The 22863-nt window shown below is 41.8% G+C and overlaps 2 protein-coding genes across 3 annotated transcripts in view; one reads left to right on the forward strand and one right to left on the reverse strand.

Moving 5' to 3' along the window:
- Positions 1–8251, forward strand: part of LOC105894204 (protein kinase C and casein kinase substrate in neurons protein 1) — a 34990-nt gene extending 26739 nt beyond the window's left edge. For both annotated transcript variants that reach the window (XM_031566599.2, XM_031566598.2), the window contains 5 exons: positions 1527–1702; positions 3513–3633; positions 3871–3986; positions 5810–6084; positions 6993–8251. In XM_031566599.2, coding sequence (XP_031422459.1) covers positions 1527–1702; positions 3513–3633; positions 3871–3986; positions 5810–6084; positions 6993–7102 — 798 coding nt within the window. In that variant the 3' untranslated portion in view covers positions 7103–8251. The remainder of the gene's footprint in view (positions 1–1526; positions 1703–3512; positions 3634–3870; positions 3987–5809; positions 6085–6992) is intronic.
- Positions 8252–13946: 5695 nt separating this feature from the next.
- LOC105894205 (SAM pointed domain-containing Ets transcription factor) lies at positions 13947–21797 on the reverse strand. The gene is made up of 6 exons (XM_012820685.3): positions 21378–21797; positions 18373–18840; positions 17058–17255; positions 16846–16887; positions 15304–15438; positions 13947–14816 (listed from the first exon to the last, which is right to left on the reverse strand). Exons 2-6 carry the CDS (start codon positions 18824–18826, stop codon positions 14638–14640), a joined length of 1008 nt encoding a protein of 335 aa, XP_012676139.1. The 5' UTR covers positions 18827–18840; positions 21378–21797; the 3' UTR covers positions 13947–14637.
- Between the last annotated feature and the right edge of the window lie 1066 nt (positions 21798–22863).

The raw sequence follows: 22863 nt of genomic DNA on the forward strand, positions 1-22863 counted from the left end.
TGAGTGGAGAGGAGATCAGCGAGCGAAAGCAGACATCTTTTTTAGTTCTGTGTGGCCATTAATGAGAGAAGGAGTACACTGCAGATTCACATGTTCAGTTTGAAAATGACAAGCTTCCATCTGACAAGATTTTACCAGAGTTAACTTAGTTATGTGAGATATGTTGTTTTGCTAGATGTGAATTAGCGTGCTAGCCTGTGTCACATTCAGGCCTTTCTTGTCATAAATCAATGTGATTCGGTAGGAAAAGTTGAAGAGATAATCCCAAAGATTGCCCCCTCTATTTGAAGAGAACTGATGATGTGAGGAGCTTATTACTTTTTGCAAAGGTGTAAGAGTAAGGTGCTTACCAGGTGCTCCCTGACGCAAAGGACCTTAGGTTCTGTTAAATTTAACAAGTTTAATTTGGGTTAATCTGCCAATTTTCTTCTTTAGCACCATGTAATTATGATTATGAGAAAAAAGGGAACATATAGTTGTGAGAAATAGATTAGATATTTACACCTCACATTAAAATATAGAATACTAATGCTATTGTCTCAGCTAATCAAAACACAAGCACTTCAAAGCACTACAATTCATTTTTTGGAACTTCTGTTGTTTCTCTACTGTTTTTTGTTTATATAAAAAAACAGGAGAAAACAGAAAAGTCAACAAAATAGAGTCTGCTCTCGTGACCTCTCACCAAATGATCTGCAGGCACAGCTGCATAGCCTGTTAGCTTAGGTAAGCTGAAGCTAAACTGCTGTCAGCCATTTTAATCTCAGCTTGCCTTTAAGTGCTTATATCGTGTCCTGGGATCAATACCATTTTACACAATCGGCCTCTAAAGAGACATAGTATTCATTAACAGTGGTCTGACCGTGCATAAGTGTAATGCTCAGAAAATGATGCTGTGGCAGTATATTAATATATTTATGATTGAGGTTATCTAATCAATTGGCCCATTAAATTATTGAAACTAGTCATTAAAAAGTAATATGTTTAAATATGGCTCTTCAGTGCTGTTTTAGGTAAAAGGTAATAGATTCCTCAAACACATTAGTCATTGTAATTGTAAATCTACCTGTGTTGGTTTAATATTCAGCCCCAGCTTAAATTTGTCCTCAGGGAAATTTTGGATGAAGACTTTCACAGACTCGGTGCCTTTGGTTTTGTGATCCCTAAGTACTGGTAAAAACTACCACTGTAAATTATTCAATTAATCTTGTTAAAGCAGTGAGCTAAAATGATAATTAGTGCCGCTGTCCGTGACAGATAGTTTACAGCTTGTTTATGTGTCTTTCTCCGGATGGTTGCCTGTGGTTGTTCAACTGACAGCGACAAACACAAAGCTGGCAATCAGGTTACATGTTCATTACACTCCATGGAGGCAGGTCATGTGCATTTTGGGAAATCAGCTATGCAACCCTTGTGTCTCTATGTCTCTCTGTTTCTGTGTGTGTGTGTGTGTGTGTGTGTGTGTGTGTGTGTGTGTGTGTGTGTGTGTGTGTGTGTGTGTGTGTGTGTGTGTGTCGCTCTCCAAGGCCAAGGAGAAGTATGAGAAGTCCTTGGACGAGGTGAACAAGTGCACGCCTGTGTACATGGAGCAGATGGAGCAGGTGTTTGACCAGTGTCAGCAGCACGAGGTGAAGAGACTCAACTTCATGAAAGAGGTTCTGCTGGACATCAAGCGCCACCTCAACCTCAGCGAGAGCCAAAGGTGAGTTTCGGCCACTGCCAATCAACACCATACCACGACTAAGACCTGTGCAAATAGGTCAGATGATATCCTGTACCCTGCAAATGAATGCAAATCAGACCCATATCTCTGGAAAAGTGCTTAGTGAGAATAGCCTATGGCCATGGTCGGAGAAAAGAACATTAAAGAGGACCTATTATGCTTTTCCGTTTTTTCCTTTTCCTTTAGTGTGTTATACTGCTTTTTGGGCAGGTAATGGTTGTGCAACGGTCTGCAAAGTTACAAATCCCAAAGTACACACCAGGGGGAGTAACTCTCTCCCACAGAAACCACTTTTCTCAGCAGCCTGAAACACCTTGTTGGAATTCAAGCCCCTTTCCTTTGTTACAAGATCACACAATCTCGTAGCACAATCCTTATAGCCTGCCTAGCCGACCAATCAGAGCACACTGGGCTCATTGGGAGGGGGGTGGCTTGAGGACACAGGAGCTCTAATGGTGTGTTCCAGTTGTACTCGGAAGTCGTAATTTTCCTGTTCCAGGTCAGAAATTTCATCAGGAACGCCCCTGAATTCAGAATTCCAACTTAGAAAGGCGGACGAACCTCACCAACCCCGATTTCAAACTCCAAAAACTTTATTAGCACTTCTGTCTTATTTGTGTCTCATTAAATCAGTCGTACACACAGTACAGTCCAGCTTCTATCTGTGGACATGTTGTTACAGTATGCACAAAATACCAAGTAATGCATTGTCATCAGCTGGTTTTGCTAACATCTGCTAACAACAGTTGTGAACAGTAACAATTGGTATTGCAATTGTTTTCTGACTTGTTACTGGAATACGGTCAACTCAGTAGTGATGCTCCGAGTTCCGAGGTAAATGGAATGCACCATGACAGAGCGTTTCAGACAGAGGGGGGATAGAAATAATAAATATTACGACTTATTTGTGTACAGTTCTGAAACTTGACTCCCAACTGGATGTTTGGAATAATACCAAACGTTTTAGTGTATAAACATCACATAACCACCAACATATCACATAATGTTCTGAATATCTGTACAACTATATCTATGTCATCCACAAGGAGGTTAACAAAAAATAGAGCTACAAGCATATGACTATTGCTAAATTGTATGCAGAAATGGCATTTAACTTCCCTAGGGGTGTGGAGCCTCTGTCTGTTTTTCTTCTGTAATTAGCTGCCATGACAACTGTTATGCTAAATCTAAAATATGAAATATAATGTCAGATATTCATTGTTAGGATGCAACACTAATTTCAACACCAAATATTTGACTTAACTTCATGTAAACACGAGGGGGCCAGATGAACCACCAGTTAAACTTACCCCCAAGCCTCTTGTTAATTTTGCCCCACTGTCCTAACCTTGACCCAGAGCTAATTCACTGTTGCTAATTCACAGATGTTTACACACTAGGTCATCAACATATCTGATATAAAATGTTCATCAACATATCTTTTTGAACTGTGATGCGTTACTTTTGATGTAAGAGTGATTACCATACCTGATATGCCAAAAAAAGCCTTCAACAGACAAAAAAAAACTTCATCGACATGGTTTTCTTCCACAGCAAGATGAAAATGGAGAATGCAAACTAATTTAAGGGTCCATGACAGCAATTGTGTATGGTTGCCTAGATACAGGTGGTGGGTCAACTTACCCACTGGCCCTTCTTACCCACTCTCCCCTATGTATGTGTAACATGTCAGGAGGAGGCCATTATGAAATCTGTTGCGTGTGTTAAGCCATTCAAAACTGTAATGGTAAGATACTTACATTATTGTTGCATGCTCATCTCCCTGCAGTTATGCCACAGTGTATCGGGAGCTTGAACGCACCATACTGGCAGCAAATTCACAGGAAGACCTGAAGTGGTTCAGCAACAACCATGGCCCGGGCATGCACATGAACTGGCCAGCGTTTGAGGTATTCCACCTATACCTTTGGAATGTGTTTTTATAGGTCAAATAAGCTATGTAAAATGCACATATGACAAAAGTCAATAACAGTTTGTTTTCTTTAAAATATACTTAATTTCAGTTAAATAAGGCGAATGTATTGTGCTTAACTTTAACTTTAACAACTGAGAGCGGGGTAGTTATAGTTTGAACTGCTCCCATTCACTGCTGGTGGTGTTCTTTCCTCTGACCTGGGCCTTTGTAGGAGTACAACCCCGATGCCACGGCCGCTGTGGCCAAGAGAGAGAAGAAGAAGCCTGATGGTGTAGCCCCGGCCACCCCCAACACAGAGCACACCGGACAGCCTGGAGACCGTGGCAGGTGAGACATTACTGGCAGTGTGATACCAGAGCACACTCAGGGGAAAATGACTGCTGTTCACAATGGGTGCTGTTCTTTGGCTGGTCTATTAAGACTCTTCTTGTTATAAAGACGATCTTTTCATCAAATCATTTCAGTTTAGCCTTCTCACTACAGTTTGGACCAGATCCTTGAAATGTTTTGTACGGAATTTGAATAATGATAATGTTATAAAAAAAAACTCTGGATGCTTTAAATTAGGGCTGTCAGCGTTAACGCGTTAATCTATGCGATTAATGCGGCCCCGATTAACGCGATGAAATATTTCAACGCAGTTAACGCAACTTAAAAAAAATAATAATAATAATTTAATTTTTTTTTAAATTTTTTTTTAAACTTTAGTTTAGTTTAGTTTAGTTTAGTTTAGTTAGGGCTGTGTAGGCTACGGTTAACTCGCCTTGCTCCTATATTGATGTCAGGTGAAAACTTATGAGTGAAACAATAATACACAAGAAACAAAACACAGCAAGTTACTATTAGATTCATTACACCAAGAATCAGAGCAACAACAGATTACAACACAGCTGGCTAATAAGTGCTAACGTCTGCCACCAACTGGGTAATGATTGAATGGTGTGCTAACGGTCACATATTAGAACGTAACGTATCTAAATTAATAATAATTACATTTTACGTTACAACGAACTAACACAGTTCATAGAATTTAAACATAGGTCACTTAAACATATTCATCACAGTGTGAGACAGCTAAATAACTTAGTCATTGTTTTTCAGCGTGCAAGGGAAAGCATCATTTAATAGAGGCTTACTAGACATGTGCGTTACTAACTGTCACAGTTGTCAAAGTAAAAGTCTGTCAACAGAAATTAATACAATAGTGTGTGCGTGCAGGGATGGATTACCGAACGGGCTGAACGGGCCCAGGCCCAAGGGCCCCTGAGCTCAGGAGGGCCCTAAACCAGAGCCTCTGCGTGAAGTCGCTGTTATTAACTTTGCTTGCTGTCAATTGTTTTTAGACGTTGTATTTGTTAATATCAGAAGTGGCTTAAATGTAGCTCTTATTTGTGGTTGGAAGCGGTGTATTTTGTTACACGTCCTGACCAATGGTTTCATAATCCGTCCATGTGTGCGTGTCCATAGCAACAATACACTACAACATGAAACATTAAATCACTCCAAGCAATATACATTTGCTGACCTAAATAAGATGCTATTTGTTTTTACTTGAGGTTATTTCAATAATTGACAATTTTAAGCTTGGCCTACCATGTTATGGGAGCGATGAGGGACAGGTGGGGCTTGAAAAGCCCCCCTTGTTCAAAGTGGGGAATGACAGAAAAAGTTTGAGAACCACTGTGGTAGTTGAAGATGGAGAGCGATGAGGGATTGTTGGGCGGAAAGTCTCTGTTTAAGAGCCAAAATGACGGAACAATCGACAAAACTGAAGTTGTATGTAGCATTTGTCAAGCTGAATTTAGCTATCACAGAAGCAGCTCGTCTTAAAGTTATCACCTTAATGCAAAGCACATTAACGATCTTACGATTTACCGTCGAGGGGCACCATTGTGTTTACATTTTTTTTTTAAATACAATTAAACAACAGTGTCTAAAATTCACGCTGTATGAAGTGATTATTAGTTAATTTATAAGATGTAGTTTTAAGAAGAAAAACAAACTTTTAATCGCGATTAATCGTGCGATTAATGTGCGATTAATTAGTTAATTTTTTTGTATCTATTGACAGCCCTTCTTTAAATCCATTCTATGTATTACCCATCTCTTCTTAAATCCATTCTATGTATTCCCCATCTCTTCTCCCCCAGTGTAAGCAGCTATGACAAGAACCAGGCCTACTCGACCGAGTGGTCCGATGACGAGCAGCACACAGCGTACTCGGGCAACGAGACCAACGGAGGTGGCAACTCCTTCGAGGAGGACTCCGGCAGTGCCAAAGGTGGCGGCGGCGGCGGCAGCACCGGCGGTGGCGGCGGCGGCGGCAGCACCGGCGGTGGCAGTGGCAGTGGCAGCGGCGGGGTGCGCGTGAGAGCGCTCTACGACTACGAGGGACAAGAGCAGGACGAGCTGAGCTTTCAAGCAGGTGCGGCTCGTGAAGGCGACTCTCTCTTGAAAGACTATCAAGATGATCCTGTATCTAACCGAGTGTAGGGTGTCACTGTCGCAAGTGAGCTCAGTTCCCCTCAGACTACTAGCGCTGAGAAAATGAAACATCACTGTCTTGTGTAGTGACTGGGACCAACCATCTCTGCTACATCATTAAATGTAGATGTGGCTTGTCACTCCAAGACGATGTCATTTGAATATTGTGCCAATTCTAAGTCTGAGATAACCATGGTACCTACCAGTCAAGGGAGTGTATGAGACAGTCTCATACTCTATTCATTGGCTTGGCACACAAAGAACTGGCATAGAAATCCCCCTCAGAGAGTCCGCATGAGCAGCTGCAGTGAATTGCAGTCACGGGGCCAGGCCCATTGGGAAGTCAAATAAGCTGTTGTGCAGTATAGCACTTACAGGGCTGGCCACAAAAGGGGCTGGGAAGTGGGCACGGGAAATGACCATCCATTTCCCCTGGTTCTCCAGAATAAAACCCTCGTAGAGCGGGAAGGGAAGAGAGGGCAGAAACGGCCGTGGTTGGCCTTATTAGGCAGATCTCTCAGTGCTTGTGTCTGCCACCTGGTGCTTATTAAGCCATGTGACTTCTCTGGCTTTATCTGAAATGCATGGTAGTTTTGAGTTATGTTGCTAGTTGAGTTCTATGTTCAGTGAAAACTGGATTCATCTACTTTTCTGTTTCTTGTATCAATCACGTTGGGCAGCCTCGCTCTGAAGTACTATCCTGTGTTTATTCAGACGTGATACATGTAGAACGTGGAGCATGTCAGACATACTGTAGTCAGCATATCTCTTGAATCATACCAGTCTGATAGTAGGTAATGATGATGATGATGATGATGATGATGACACAATGCCCCTCTCTTCCCACAGGCGATGAACTCGCCAAGATTGAAGACGAGGACGACCAGGGCTGGTGCAGAGGTCGCCTGGACAGCGGCCGGACAGGCTTGTACCCAGCCAACTACGTGGAGGAGATCTAGCCGTGACTGAGGCAGTGCGAGCCACGGGGAGGCAGCTCAGATTGTCCTACTGAAGAGCACTGCGCCTAGCCAGAGACTTAGGAGAAACACATATCTTGCCCAACCAATGTGTGAAGCAGTTTCGTTCCAATTCTTAGTAACCTAAAGAAGAAAAAGTCTAACGTATCTATACAGTATATATTTATCCGCTGGGGGGAAGCGCGTGGGAATGGAGGCATTTATTCAAGTGTTCATAGCACTCACACATAAACACACACGTATTACTTCAGCAACTCCACAGTGCTGTTATATAATTCCCACTAGCTGTGTGTGTCTAGTGCACACACACAGCTGTTCCTAAGGGTTGATGCAACAGTACAATACCTTACAGGTTATGGTTAAATATCACAAGCACCAGTAAAAGTAATAGCACCCATGTAGCCTAAAGGGAGCTACAGTGGATGAATACGGATCTCTGTAATGACATATTTCTTATGCAGTCTCCATCCTTGCCCGTACAGTGGCAACCCACTTTTCATGTTTTTGTTTTTTTTCGTCTGTTCATGTGGTGTTCCCTCACTGGTGAAGTGTGTGTTACAGTGCTGTTGTCTCTTTACACTGGATTCTGGTTGCATAGTAGCATGCGCTATGCAAAAGAATTGACTTGAATCATCAGGCCATCGCTTCAGGATGCTATGCTCACCATATCCACAGATGGACAGGGGAGAGACACAAAAAAAAAAACAGACTATAACTGACCCCTGACACCTTCAGGAATTGGCAGGTGTTTCATTTCGTGGCATTTGTTTCTCTGTATCCTTTTTCTCATTTTCTATATGCATATCACAATGGTTCATGTTAAAGTATGTAAGAGTTAGCATAGTTTAAAAGAAAAAAAATGCTAACATTCCTGTATTCAACTAACAAGTGTTGGGACTACATAATATCACAAGCATCTGATCCAATGCTACTTTAAAAGATGAACTTTTGAGGCTATGAAACAGGAGTATGGATATTTAGTATGCCTTTTGCCTACTAGGCATTTATGATGTGATTGCTGACAGCAGTGCATACTGTTAATTGCATGTCGAGGTGTCAATTGCTGTTTCGAAGTGCACAGATCAAGTCGTGGCTAATTGTATTAAAGTCTTCTCCTCCCTTTTGACCTGATATGAATGTAGCCCGTTGTTGTCAGAGAGCGATGCTCCAATAGCATTCGGTACTGGTGGTGAGGGAGACAGCCCAATCCACTGGGACTGAATACTGAAAAGTCCCCCTGTGTGTGTGTGTGTGTGAGAGTGTATCATATGCAAGTGTGGCATATGGCTCCTAAGTTGGTGTCATATTTCATTCCATGTTCTCTTTTTTTTTTTTTTTTTCGTTGACCCCGTCGCGACGACAGTATTGCTGATGACTCCACCTAAGCACGTGAAACAGACCTCCAGCTGAGCCACCTTAGTTTCGTGTGTTTTTTCTACCTTTCAACTGAACAACCATATCCTTCCAGCATCAAAAAGATGACTACTGTTTGACGCGTAATGTTCAGTAGAACACAGCGACTGTGATTCAGTGCACCAGAATATAACCTGGGATTACGATTCAGATGCTCTTGTGTGTGAAAAATCTGAGCACAGCCCTGCGTATGGAAGAGTACAGTGTGTGGTGCTGTGGTATCTATATACTGTATATTGGGGCTTTAAATATCTAGTTCCCTCCGGGCACATCCAGTACCTACAGCTATAACTTAGTAGCTATGCTTCAAATGGTGACCTGCAGTGACAGGTAATGCTACTGTGACTGCGGTTGAAAAAAAAAACACAGAAGCGATCAGTTTAACTCCAACTATTCTCATTGCCAAAAGTGAGATGGATAAACTTAAACTGCAAAAGTGCGTGGCAAATGATGAGAAGTCATGCAGCCAAAAAAAAACTAAGGAAAACATGGAGAAATATAGCAAAAAACAAAACACAGAAGAAAATAAAGTGGCGTGAAGAAGAGAAGGGAGACATGAAACTTGAGAAAGGCCCATCACCAACTCCCAGGGGTATGTTTTAGGTCAAGCTGTCCAGCCGAGCAAAAAGCATCCATGGCATTTATTGTTCAAATATCTAGCGTCAGCTGCACAGTATATATAACACATGCTGAATACAAAGTAACGCGTACAGTGCTCACACATGTACAGACACACAGGCAGGCACACACACACACATACACACACAGGCAGGCACACACACACACACACATACACACACACACACACACACACACACACACACACACACACACACACACACACACACACACACACAAACTGTTTTGGGGAATATTTTTGGGATGAAAAAACATCTTTATCATGTGTGTATGAGTTGTGTTTATGTAGACATATTGAAGAAAAAAAGAAAAAAAAAGACTGTGATTGAACACAGACTAAATAAATAGTGTCATACTTGTAAATGTTATCAGAAAAATAACAGAAAAAAGGACATACTGTAACAATCAATAGGCACCATATTGTATTAATTTCATTTGGATTGGAATGGAATTGTCAATGTACCATACCTGTATAAACGCGTGTGGTTCACGCCGTCACATTTGTATATGATGATGTAATTTAAAGATTATATTCTATTGTAACTGTACAACTGTGTTGAGTAGAACATGACAACCTATGTACGTTGAAGCAGTGAAGAAAAAGTGTACATGTAAATGCTTTTTTATGTTTTTCTTCCTTATGCACACTTAAGAACAGATGACGGCTTATGTTGTGTAAACTCTATTTTAGCAGTTCTAGAAGATGTAGGTATGTTCATAGTTAGTGATGTAATTTGATCTCCTAACTGGTGTAGTGCCTGTCCATCTCAATATAACATGACGTTCATTTAAATATGCATAAAGACCATGATGATTACGATTATGATGATGATGATGTTAAGACATCGGTGATGACTATTAGAATGATGATGATGATGATGATAGTAGCGAGCAACCTGGATCTAAATTGTTGTAGTGATGTTAATATTGCAATATTGGTTTGAGAGGGGAAAACAAGTTTGTTGAGAAATCATGCCACAATCGTGTCCGGGGGTGTCTGTCATGTGTGCGATCATGTCTACATTATTAGTAAGCACTTAGTAGAACCTATTTTCAGAAACATTGCTTTTGGAAATTTCTTGGAAGTGTGGTTCAACTGTAGGTAAACTGTAATGCTTGTGCAACAGGCATCCCCCCCCCCCCCTTTACTCAACTTGGCCCAGTGCCCCTCAGTATTCCTATGGCTGAGTTACTGTCTTTGTATTTTCGGTGCTCCCAGCCATCCCTGAGGGCAACTTAATTTGGCAGTGAGACTCAATGGAAAATCTACAGTTAGAGAGGAGATTGATGTTTTGATCTACTTCTGCATTTGACCGGCTGACTGCCACAGATTCCGTTCCACTGAGAGTTCAGCCACAATTAACACATCAGATTGGCAGACGCAAAACTCCAGGAGAGGGCTTGAATTTGTAGGCGCTTGAGATGATAATGATGGTGTTTGTGTCAGTCAGTAATTGGCCACACAAATCCATGCACTCACAAACTAAGTACCTCCACACACTATCTACTGTTTAAAGTCATCATGAACCTTGCGAGACTGAGGCTGAAGTAGAATCAAGTGTTTGGGAGTTATCTATGTCATGAAATGGGCGGCCCACCTCCCCCAGCCCCGGTCTGTGTCTCATTTCCTTTTGCTGATGGAGACTCATCATTCACAGGAGTCAACACCCCCCGCCGTACACTTTGAGTTAGGCTCATGGAGGCTGAAGTTACACTTCATACTTCAGAAGGAGCGTGGAAGCAAGTTATATATTTTTTCTAACAGTCTAATATTTACCACAAGAGGGCAGCAATGAACAAAGCTGACACGAGTTGACACCATCACCACACGTGATAAAAACATGCAGAAAGATGATTTCTAAATTAAAGGGATTTATCCACACGATTTTAAGAACATGACAAACTCAACAATAACAATTTAAGTGAGCAAAGACAACCTCTAGTCTAGATAGTGTGCCGCACATCTAGCTGTGATTAAAGTATTGCTTGTACACCTGGCTGTGGGATTCTAAGAATTGAGGCTTTACAAAGTGTTAAACATACAGTATCATCTGATAAAACATGGTACACTCTTAAAAATCAACAGTCTTTGTTATTGAAAAGGAATTTTATTGCAGGAAGTATTCATGTAGACTGAGTGTGAGCAAACAGTTCTGATGCAGTAAATGGCAGAGGTGTAAAAAGTACTGAAATGTTGTACTCAAGTAAAAGTACAATTACTTTGATGAAATTTTACTTAAGTACAAGTAAAATTACCCATCTAAAAATCTACTCAAGTAAAAGTAAAAAGTAGTTCATTTAAAATGTACTTTAAGTAAAAGTTACTTAGTTACTTTCAACAACTTGATGGGGGCCGCTCCTATATAGTGCAAAAAAGGACAAGGGGTCATAAATCCAATACAAAAACTAGTTATTTTTTATTAAAGGAGAATCTTTAGAAATATAAGTGCAATGACATTAAACATGTCAAACATTAAACATGTCAACACAACATTTAAGAACTTTTGGGAGGACATGTCAAGACATGACAGCTAAAATAAAAAGTTAAAATACCGCTGCCCCACTTAAACTTTGGTTACTTTACTTGTGTCCACCTTTAGAGCATTAGTCTACAAACTTCTTGTTGAGTTTGAGCAGCAGCTGATTTTCAAGATGAGTAGAGTTCATCCGGGCTAGCTTTGCATTGAACAGCAATCCAGCACAGCTGAAGAGTCGCTCGCAGGCGGCCGAGGCAGGTAGGCCAGTATTGAGTTTCAGGGACAGTTTTTTGATATTCTGAAAGGCGTTCAGCAGATCCATATTTACTGAGACACAGGCTAGGTACCCTTCTAACTCCCCTGTACCTTCTGGACTTCATTGAGGAAAATAAATCATCTTCATCTGATGAATGTTGTCCAACTTGCTCCAGCCTCCAACATCCGGTCAAGGTGTTGTCTGACATAGACTAGACCTGTAGAATGACAAACAACATTTCTGACAATTAAGTATTGAGCTGCCATCAAGATTCAAGAGTGCATCATAACACAGAAATAGCTATAAATAGCTACTTGAGATGACAGACCTACAGTATACAGAATTATAGCATTATTTTCTATTTCTACATGCATCACAATTCATAATCCTCAATTCTTGCTAACCGGGACCCCTTAGCATGAACATGAAAGACGTGCACGTTGCAAAGCCACCACTTATCGTTATCAATATCTGACTAAACATCGTGATAAATTGCAGATAACGACATACACATTGACTTGTCCAACTGTCTGAAAACGATGGTGTGCGCATTCACATTGTTCTGTTTCAAGGCATGGGAGGCAGCCAAATGATTAGCCTAATATCAGTTTATGTGGTGTATTTCATTGCTGATGACTGATCTGCGGTTTTTAACACAATATGAGAGACTGAACATAATAATTCTATGACCTGAAACGAATGGAAGACAGGAATGGTATTATTAGTCTATGACCGCTGTCGACGTTAGCATACTCAGGTCGGTTGCAAGTGCTAGCCAAAATTAGGCTACTACCTACTAGTGCCATGAAACGCATATTTTGCTTAATGGAGCAAAGCTAACTAAATGACAAAAACGCTGTCTGAACTACTAATGGAAAGGAACAAATACTGTACTTACCAACACATGCTTGCGCAGATTTGAAGATGAATTTGTATAAGCAGAAAGTTCTGACTGACGGATTAGGCACAGTTTACACAGCATATAGCTGTTGCCTCTTTTACGTTGGAAGGCAAACTGCTTGCTGAGATGTGGCCACGGGTTTTCTTCATCTTCTTTAATTTCAATTGGCGGAAAGTTCGGTGCTTCAGCTTGTTGGTGGTCCGCAGCTTGTTGGTAGTCCGCACTATCATCTTCCTCCATATCTATCTCTCGTGACTCGGCACCGTAGGCTACTGGTGCCTTGCATCGACTCCATCATCCACTCTATGCAGCATCCACCACTGCAGTGAGCATTGTGGTGCGCGATTCCTGCCTTGAACTATGTTTTTTTTTTTTACTCAGTAACGGATGTAATTTCCAATGTAGCGAAGTACAATACTTCAGTCAAAATCTACTTAAGTAAAAGTAAAATTACCGATTTAAAAAACTACTTAAAAATTACAAAGTACACAAAAAAACTACTCAATTACAGTAACGTGAGTAAAAGTAATTCGTTACTTTACACCTCTGGTAAATGGAAGGCTCCAGGACGGATAAACAGAGCAGCAGAAAGTTTGAAACTTGAATGAAAATCAACTAGGCCTATGAACAGTTGCAATAGGTTTAATTATGACTATTGCTGGTCCAAATTGATTTCAGATTTGATATTGATCCAAGTATGTGGTTTAGTAACAAATAGGTTAACTCAAAGTGGTGAACCTCTTAATAGAAGAGCCCTATAGTTTCATTCTCTTGGGAAAACCTCTACTATAAGGTTTACCACTTAGACTACTCTGAGTTAACTTACCCAGGTTTGTCACTAAACTTGGAATTCCTCCCTGGTAGTGTTTTGCCTATTAAACAGTCAGTGGATTTACTCAGAGAAAACAACAGAGATAAGATTCTTCCTGAGGCTCATCATTTTGCATATCCTCAAGTAAACTTGACATTTGGAAAGGAGGAAACACCCTCCTTAAGGTAGGCTTCATCTATGATAAAATCAAACAAAGATTACCCATGTCCAAACTGAATGCCCACCCCCACACACACACACACACACACACACACACACACACACACACAGAGGGGGAGGGAGGGAGGAAGTAGGGGAAGAGTCAAATGTGTACCAAGACGTTTTATAATCATTCATTACGCACAAAAACTGAACCTACGAATGTTTGCACACATGCACCTTTTTCCATAATATACTTTAAGACTCTCACAGAAGCTGAATGGACGTAAGTCAGTGTTTGCTTTTCAACCAGACCGTAAAGTAACAAAAAGTCATAAACCACCCTTTAAATAAATAAACCCGGAGAAAAAAGATTGAAGGTGATCATATGGCCTAAGCCTATTTCAAACTCTGTTCTTTTCACTTTCACGCAGTTAAAGGACATAATCAGTTAATGGTCTAAAAACACAAGTGACTGAAGGGTCTCATCTACAAGCACTTTTTTAAAGGATATATTTCATAAACAAAACATTGAAATGCTAGTAGGAAGAAAAGTCTACTTAAACCCTAGAAGTAAAATACAGTAAATATAAAGGCAGGATATGCAAATTAACAGGCAGTTCTGAAATGCTACGACTGCAGCAACAGTTACCGTAGTAACCCGGCAGAAGGTTGTTCCACCTCCATCTTTGGGCTACAAGCTTCTTTAATGCTGAATATGTAACAACAGAGAAGAGGTGGCTACCCACGACATGTAATCATTCAGCATAACTATGTAAGAATTCACTCCTTCAGCACAGTTCACAGTTTGGCATCAGCACGGAGTAGCAGTGGTTTCGTCCGTGGGGGAACATGCGTCCATCATACGGGATGGACAAACTGATACACTAGTCTTTGTGACACGTCCGGTTTCTTAATAATTCCCTTCTTGTAGTACTGCCGAATGGAGCGGCTCAACTTGTCATAGTTCATCGCTGGACGGTTTTTCCTGATACCCCAGAGTTTAGCCACATGCGCCGAATCCTCTATTTTGAAGATACCTGTTGAAGACATCACCATCTTTATGTCAGTGCCCCAAAAGGGAATCAGCTAAAGAACATGGAAAGTTCGGATGACTCAGATTTTCCAACACTGGATATATTACACTGTTTTTGCATTTTTGCTATTTTTTATTATCTGGGAGTCTTTTTCACACACACACACACACACACACACACACACACACACATTCACACACCCCCACACATATTCATACAAGCCCTAGAGTCCTGTCTCTACGTCATAACTTACAGTAGAGACCAGGCAGAGTCCCATGTGGTCACCATTACATGGCAACCACATAGGAGAAGTCATGACTCCCGTTAACACACACGCACACACACACACACACACACACACACACACACACACACACACACACACACACACACACACACACACACACACACACACACACACACACACACACACACACACACACACACACACACACACACACACACACACACGTTGTTCTCCTTCACGCACCTTTCTCTTTGTTGAGCCAGCGAATGCAGCGGGCATAGGTGTGAGGCTTGAGCAGCAGCTCCCTCAGGAACTGCCAGAGGTGAATGGGCTGCCCAGAGCAGCAGGAGTCAGCCTCTGGGACGAGCTCGTCTGTTCCTGGAACAGTTAAGAGAGACCACTTGTTACAAATACACTGTGTGCCCTCAGCAAAGCTGTACTGTTCATGAGACAGTCTAAAGAGATTAGTTGTTGCACACTTTCAGAAAATCACGTCTTCTTCCCGAAACAGTCAAAAGCCACCTCTAATTGCTCACTAACACTGTGCTTCTCCATACATGGAACAGTATAAACACTGCCCACTGAATAAGCACACCTAATATTTACCTGCTCTGGAGTCAGACAAGTCACAATTCATCCGATTACATAAGTGTAGACATTCATGTAGCAATATGATACCAGCAAACAGTTATGGTCTTTCCTGTCAATACATATTAAGTACTGATAGATTGTATGTGATATAAACAATTTGACCAAATTTCAATTGTAACCAATGTTATTGCTCAAGTTTCAGCTTTCAGCTTCAACCTGCACATTGGTTAATGATTGATTCCATTAATGATTTAATGATCCTTTCAAAAGCTACAGCAAACTCTTGGGATTCTTTCAAGCAGCCACCTGGAAGTTTACAGCACTTCCCATTACTCTCTGTTGTTCCTGATCTCGAGCCACTGACATGAGAATTTAACAATACTGTCAGTTGTGAAGATAACATCATGTGCGGCACTCACCGAACTTGATCCCCCTCACCTCCTCCTCCCCCTTCTCTATCTCTACCTCTCTACTCAGCTGGCTCCAGGCAGATGCCGCCCCCCCCCCCCCCCCCCCCCTTATGTCCCAAGGTTCTGTTTAAGGTTTCTTCTGACCGTATCGCCTTTGTTTTGGCGCTATATAAACATTGAATTGAACAAAACAATGTTAACTGTAACCGAATGGATAGCCCTTCTTTATGGCGCTGGGAGTAGTGTCATTTCCTGGTCGTGGGGATATCTGGTTGGTCGTGGGGATATCTGGTTTGCTAAACAGCTGGTAGATGGGAATGAACCTGCGTGTGCAGTGAAGGTGTTTGTTTATAGGTGGATCCACTGCTGGGAAACTGGGGATGACGTGTGAGCCCTTCGTGAATGACCTCATGTACGCTTCTCGTGTTTCTCGGCAGACACATAGACTTAAACGGCATCATAAGCTTTGCCACCTTATATCATTGAAATTCATTGTGGTGGTAACCAAAACCCTAACCTAGAAATGAGTATTCTCCTCAATGTGTACGGTTGGCCAGACCAATCTAAATCAAGTGCAGTCGAGAAAAAGGCTTCCAGTATGCTGTAGGCTATATTATAGCTAGTGAGGTAAGTTATCTTGCCCCTTTGTACTAAAATGTATCAGCTGATACAACACTTCAGTGGTGATGCTAATTAGCTAGCTGTTGCTTAAACAGTCATGTTAGCTGCTTTCATTCTACTGGTAAAAAAGAAAGAAAGTGAAAGAAACCCCAAACATTCTTACCAATGAGGTTGTCACCAGGGGAACGTTCTTTCATCCAAGCAGCTAAAGAAAATGATGCAAAGCACATGAGTCAGCGGTTTGGTTTGAGCAGTTAAGACACATTTCTGCGTCATTGCCACTGGCATGTATATCTGGCATGGTAAAGTGTTTGTCTAGGCCATGAGCCTCTTCCTCTTTTTAATCCACCGGTCACGAGTTGCTATAAATCATACCTGACTTCCAGATGTCGAGGTGGGCGTGCAACACATCTCCGCACTGTGGCGATCTCTGCTTGAAGTCGTCCTCGCTCATCACGCAAAGATCCTTGCCCGTGAGTTCCTGGAAGGCCTTGCCCACCTGGGGCAGCCGGTACAGGTGCTCCGTCCACAGCAGCCACTTCTGTACGTTACCTGAGCTCCACTCCATGGGGTCTGTGGAGGAGGGGCCAAAGGTCTTTTCACTCATCTTATTTGCTCCGTCATACCAAGTGAGCTGCTCCTCTGTTGCTCTGTTCACGCTAAGCTAAGCTAAGCTAAGCCTCGATCCTGTTTAAAGCCCTTTCGTTCAGATCTTTGAACACAGACACAGAGAGGCACGCCACATGGACAAGTGTTCAATTTATGCCAACCACCAACACCAATAACCCCCCACCCCCCCACACACACACACACACGCACCACCAAAGTGTGCTCATTAGATTAAGAGCAAAAGATGGCATGTCAATATTTCAGCATAATGCAGCATTAGTCTCTTAACGTGAGACTGTCACCTGAAGGCAGGTGAGTTACTGTGTGAACAGGTGAAAAGTCAACAGAGCCATTTGCACAGGGTGGGGTGGCTAAGAGCTGTTGTCTTCAGCCACACACATTTGGCAGAATTAAGCAAGGGCTTAGCAGTCCTTGCCACTGAAGCCCCGAAATGAGCAGCAAAAATGACCTGACAAACATTTGCTACAGGCATCTCCTTCAGGACCACTGTGGGACTATTTGCCAAGCGACGGTTTTGAACAAGACCAAATATCAGTTAGACCACACAAGAAAAGATGCAGCCGTATGTCAATACGCTGGTTCACACCGAGAGCCAATGCTTCCTACACATCATAATCCATGATTCATGGCAGAAATACAAATGATTTCTCAAACCTGACATCTTGACAGAACATTTTTGTGTTTTCAAAGTTAAGTAAATGAAAGCGTTTAATGATATGACCATTTGGATTAAAGTGCTAAGTAATGAACTAAAATAGCTACTTCTTTGAATAACATGTTACAAACAGATCACCAATACATTCAGTATTCTGTGTCTAACATTGGCACAACATTAGAAAAGTGTGATTTGCTGTGTTCAGCCTACAAAGAGTTAGACTAAATTAAAAAGCTCGTACCCTATGCGTAATCTGCTGGAACAAACAGAAGTGTTGTTCAGATTTGAATCTGGTAGGCTCCTTGTGAAGTGTAACATATTACATAATCATACTGGAGTTTTATGGTTCATATAACTTTCCTGAACTGAAACCTGTTATGTCCAGTCATTTCCAGTGTATTATACCTGGGGTGATGTTGAGCAGCTTGCAGGCCATCTCGATGTCTTTCAGCACCTCTCCGACCACCAGACTCTGCACCTGCTCCAGGCAGCGCTCCTCCACCTGCCCCTCCAGCTCAGGCGAGAGCCCCCCCAGGCCCTGGCTGTCGATCACCGGACACTGCTCTGGCTCCTTGCAGTGGGGGGCCTCGTGGTCGGGGTTGTGGTCGCAGACGCACGGCACCAGGGGATTAGTGACTTCCGCTCGCTTCAGGAGCCAGGCGGTGTCCTCGGACAGGTACATGTCGAGACGGGAGAGGTAGACGCCCGGCAGGCCGCGCTCGGGCACGCTGGAGAGGCCGCGGGGTGGCTTGGAGTCTTCCATGCTGGTCCATGAGTCAGCTGAGCTGGGACCAAACCCTGTGAAGTCATAGGGCAGGTGCAGAGCGCTGGCTGCCAGGTCATGGGCTGGACTCCCCATGGTCTTCTCTGCTCCTGGTAGAGAAAAGCAAAAACATAATTCTATATTATATTCTATGTTATATTCTATATTATATTCACCAGAATTGTATTTCTGTACTACTATGTAGCTATACAAGTAGACATATTACAAGCAAATGTATAGAGTGAAAAGAAATGTTTTCAATGCAATGACTACTGCACCACACTATATATTAGGTAGCACTAGTTACTGTGTAACTGTACTGTAAGGACAGTGCAACATATTTATAATAAGACATTCATTCCTTATACTTTCATCTAACTACAGTTAGGCTTATGTATTGCAGGGTGATACACTGTTACACTGTACTGAATTAAATAGTTACAATGTGTGAAAGGTTATGTAAAATAAAGAGACCTTTGACCTCAGTGATGCTTACCAGAAAAAACTTTTTATGATATAACTGTTCACTGGCTGTGACAATCATCATAATCTATGCTCAGGTTAGTGGCAATGAGCACAACATTGATCAAAGAAATGGGATTAAAAAGATCAATACAAAAGGGGTTTTTCAGTTTGTAATGTATCTCTTTTTTGGTGACATGCCAATGTCCATTAATCTACCTGGTGGAAAATATTTTCCTTTGTTTGAACCCACGTCAGAGATGACGCCAGGGCCATCCATTTACCCACTGACATGACTGAAATGAACCTTTTTGTTGGGTGCACTCTCAGGTCGAAACCATTCCCATCCATAGCTTTCCAACCATATTTGCCATGTCACCATGGGATTCTGGCAGGCACCATTTGTGGAAAACGGAAAGCAGCTAACGCAGTCCAAAACCCTCACCTTAATCCTCTGTGTGTTCTGAGGGAAAGCGCTTCATCTCTCTCAGTGTGCTGTGGCCAATGTGTTTGTCAAGCGGGGTGGAACTGTTTGTCATGCCGTTGCCGAGAAGTTTCTCTTTCATCTTTTGGGGACTAATGTTAGATCACGTGTCATGGGAGAGAAATGCTGCCTTCAACACATGATCAAGCTCAAGATGGCTTATTTACCAGCAGTGTTCTCAAATGTTTTCAATATATACTGTATATTTTTATATATTTTATATACTATATATATTTTTTTTATCTCATCAGCAATTAATTTGATTACAGTCAGTCAGTTGTTTCTACTAATTTGCAGGAAATAAATATTTGGCAGCATTTATACCTACCTCATCAATTGCCTCCTCCTTAAAGCAATATTTATAAGTGAGTAAGTAACGCAAGTTAAACATGATTCAGTCATTTCAAGAGCATTGCGGTTGGCCTCAACATTGGTCAAATATAAATATATCCAGTGGTTTACACTTTGATAGGAATATGAAGTCATACTGATAATAAACACCAGTTCAGTTAACATCACTGTAGCTATGTCAAGCATTATTCATAGAGTTCCCTAATGGCATCAAATGGGAGGGTTTGAAATGGACTCACAGGCACGCCTATGTATTTATTGATTTATTTATGATTTTAGCTATTCGTTTTTTGTTTGTTTCGTGCGTGTTTCTGTGAGTGTGTTCATGTTCGACAGGTGTATTTGTTTTTTGCATATGTCTGTCACTATCTTAGTCATCTTTGCGAATACAAAGAAGACAATGAGTTTAAAAACCTAATCCAAAAGCGCCTTGAGACAATTGTTTTGGCGCTATAAAAAATACAATTTAATTGAATATGGTTAATCAAACACCCACACATGTGAACAAACACACACTGATGGAATGAGATGTCTGACTGATGATAGCTTAATCCTTGTGGCCATTTGAGTTGTTTGTCTAGTCAAATCATAAAATCAGATAGGGATCTCTGGATGTTAAGAGGGTGCTAATCCTTAGTTGAAATGTCACTTCAACAGGAAAAGCTGTTCAGTAAACACACTGAAAGCTTGTTTGTACCATCTAGAAACAATAACAATGATCGTTTGGTAAAGGTTTGGTGAATTTTATCGAAATCCATTCACTGTTAAAGTGTAAGTGCACCCTAAAATATTTTTCCTTAAGATTGGCATTTCATGGGTTGGAAATGGTTCAACACACCATCTACTGTTTAAAATCATCCTGAACCTGGCAAAGGCCGATGCAAGGCCGATGATGACGTAAAGTCATCAATTTGGGACTTCTCTACGTCATGACATAGACTGTCAGTCTTGTAAGCTTTCAGCCCCCCCCCAGGCCCATTGACCGCGTCTTAGCATTTTTTTTAAAAGTATGTATGTATGAACTTACACTTCAACAGTTCCTGTAAAGATGTTATCAGTCATTTGTTATTTCTTACCAACTGTATAAAAAAGAGCTATAATGGCCTGACTGAAGAACAATTTGAGGTACTAAGTCTTCAAGCCCAAACCTTTACTGTGTACTATTTGTTTCCACAACTCCACTTCAAAACAACAACTATCCACTTGTGCGGAAGAAAGTATTAAAAGATGTAAAGAACATGTGACAAACCCTTATCCATTAAACAGTGTGATTATGTGTCCTTGAACTGAGTGAGAATCGATGACATATGTGTCCAGGTAGAGCCGAGTCCTGCCAGCACCTGTTCTTACCTGATTAGAAGTTCAAATTCCTGGATCTGGATTCCTGGACTATTGATGGTCTGTTGGCTGGGTGAAGGTGAAGATCGACCAAGAAGACTTTCACTGGCACTCGTTCCGCTAGAGAAGATAAAACAGGCCACTTGTCTCTCACAGTCTGGGGTGGGGTGGGGTGGGGATCCTCGGCACCCTGAAAGAGTTTACCAGGTGATAATGCCTGAGATCCTCAGTCTTCTCTCACCTGGATCCAAAAACACCTGAAAAAGCCCAACCTGCCAGATAATTTCAGGGAGCTCACTGGAGGAGGTGGGGGGGACTGTTAGCACACTCCAGGCTTTAGCTGTGGAATAAGCAACCAGGGCACACGTAAGGAAGCTAATAGCCAGTCTTATCAGTACAACAATTCCCAGGCAGGCATTTCTGGCAGAGAAGGGCGTGTTGTGTGAGAATGTGTGAAGGAATAACTGTCACCACACAGCCCTTAAGACGCATTTATAGGGACGCCTTGTTTACTCGAAGCAAATGACTGTGCCTTTGTGAGTGTGTGTGTGTGTGCGTGCGTGTGTGTGTGTGTGTGTGTGTGTGTGGCATGCACAGGTGCATGTGTGTGTATATGGGCGTAATTTGGTGCCTCTCTGTGTGTGTGTGTGTGTGTGTATGTGTGCGTGTGTGTGTGTGTGTGTGTGTGTGTTTGTGTGAATGTATATGTGACAGTGTTCATGGCTATTTAGTTTGGTTTAGTTTGAATTGAACACTTCCTATACATATTAAAGAAGCAATAACTAGCTCTGTTCCAAAACTAGCAAGCTAACTACCTTAAAGGCATTCAAAAACCTTGCAAACACCACCAACAGCCCAGTTCACACTGATATAAGCTTGCTAACACACTAACTGGTGTCTTTTGGCAGTATAGCTGGCAATGTCATGCTGTGAAAGCTTTTCTTTCATTTTTGCAGGGTATTCCAGTCCGGTACACAGAACTACATAGGGCATATCCTGGATGGCTAGTGGGAAAGACACCGGTGTTTATCTGTCCTTCACATGACCATATGCTATCACAATTAATTTGAGGATGGTACCAAAACTAGCATATAAAACCATACTTCAAAAAGTGTCAAATTGTTGCATAGTGTTACTTTAACATATAATTTAACTGGCAGGGCTATGCCATCATGCCCTGGGTCCGTTTGCACTGCTGTCTCCAGAGTCTCAGACAGTTTCCCACAACCACATGTAAATCTGAGGGCAGACAGTCCATTTCATATTTTTATAAGCAAGCAGAGGTTCCAGCCTAGTGATATCCTTTGGACCAAGTTACAAGTAAGTTCTGCCATCAACCAGAAATAACTGAAATTGTTAAACCCTTTCTTGTGCTTTTATATCCGCAGGCCAAGTCTTGTGTAGCCGGTGTTTTAACAGAGTTTTTACAAAATGCCTGAAGGACATGATTGCAACCCTTTCATTCCAATCAAGGATACTGCCTAGACAGTTAACCCAA

Source organism: Clupea harengus, chromosome 4, assembly GCF_900700415.2.
Source record: "Clupea harengus chromosome 4, Ch_v2.0.2, whole genome shotgun sequence".
In the NCBI taxonomy this organism is placed as follows: Eukaryota; Metazoa; Chordata; class Actinopteri; order Clupeiformes; family Clupeidae; genus Clupea; species Clupea harengus.

Excerpts from the sequence above, each read along its gene's own strand:
- LOC105894205 (XM_012820685.3), bottom strand. The coding sequence starts at position 18,826 with ATGGGGAGTCCAGCCCATGACCTGGCAGCCAGCGCTCTGCACCTGCCC. Across the intron at positions 17,256-18,372 it reads GCTGCTCAACATCACCCCAG|ACCCCATGGAGTGGAGCTCA; the intron begins GTATAATACACT and ends CCTCCTCCACAG. Across the intron at positions 16,888-17,057 it reads CCTCGACATCTGGAAGTCAG|CTGCTTGGATGAAAGAACGT; the intron begins GTATGATTTATA and ends CATTTTCTTTAG.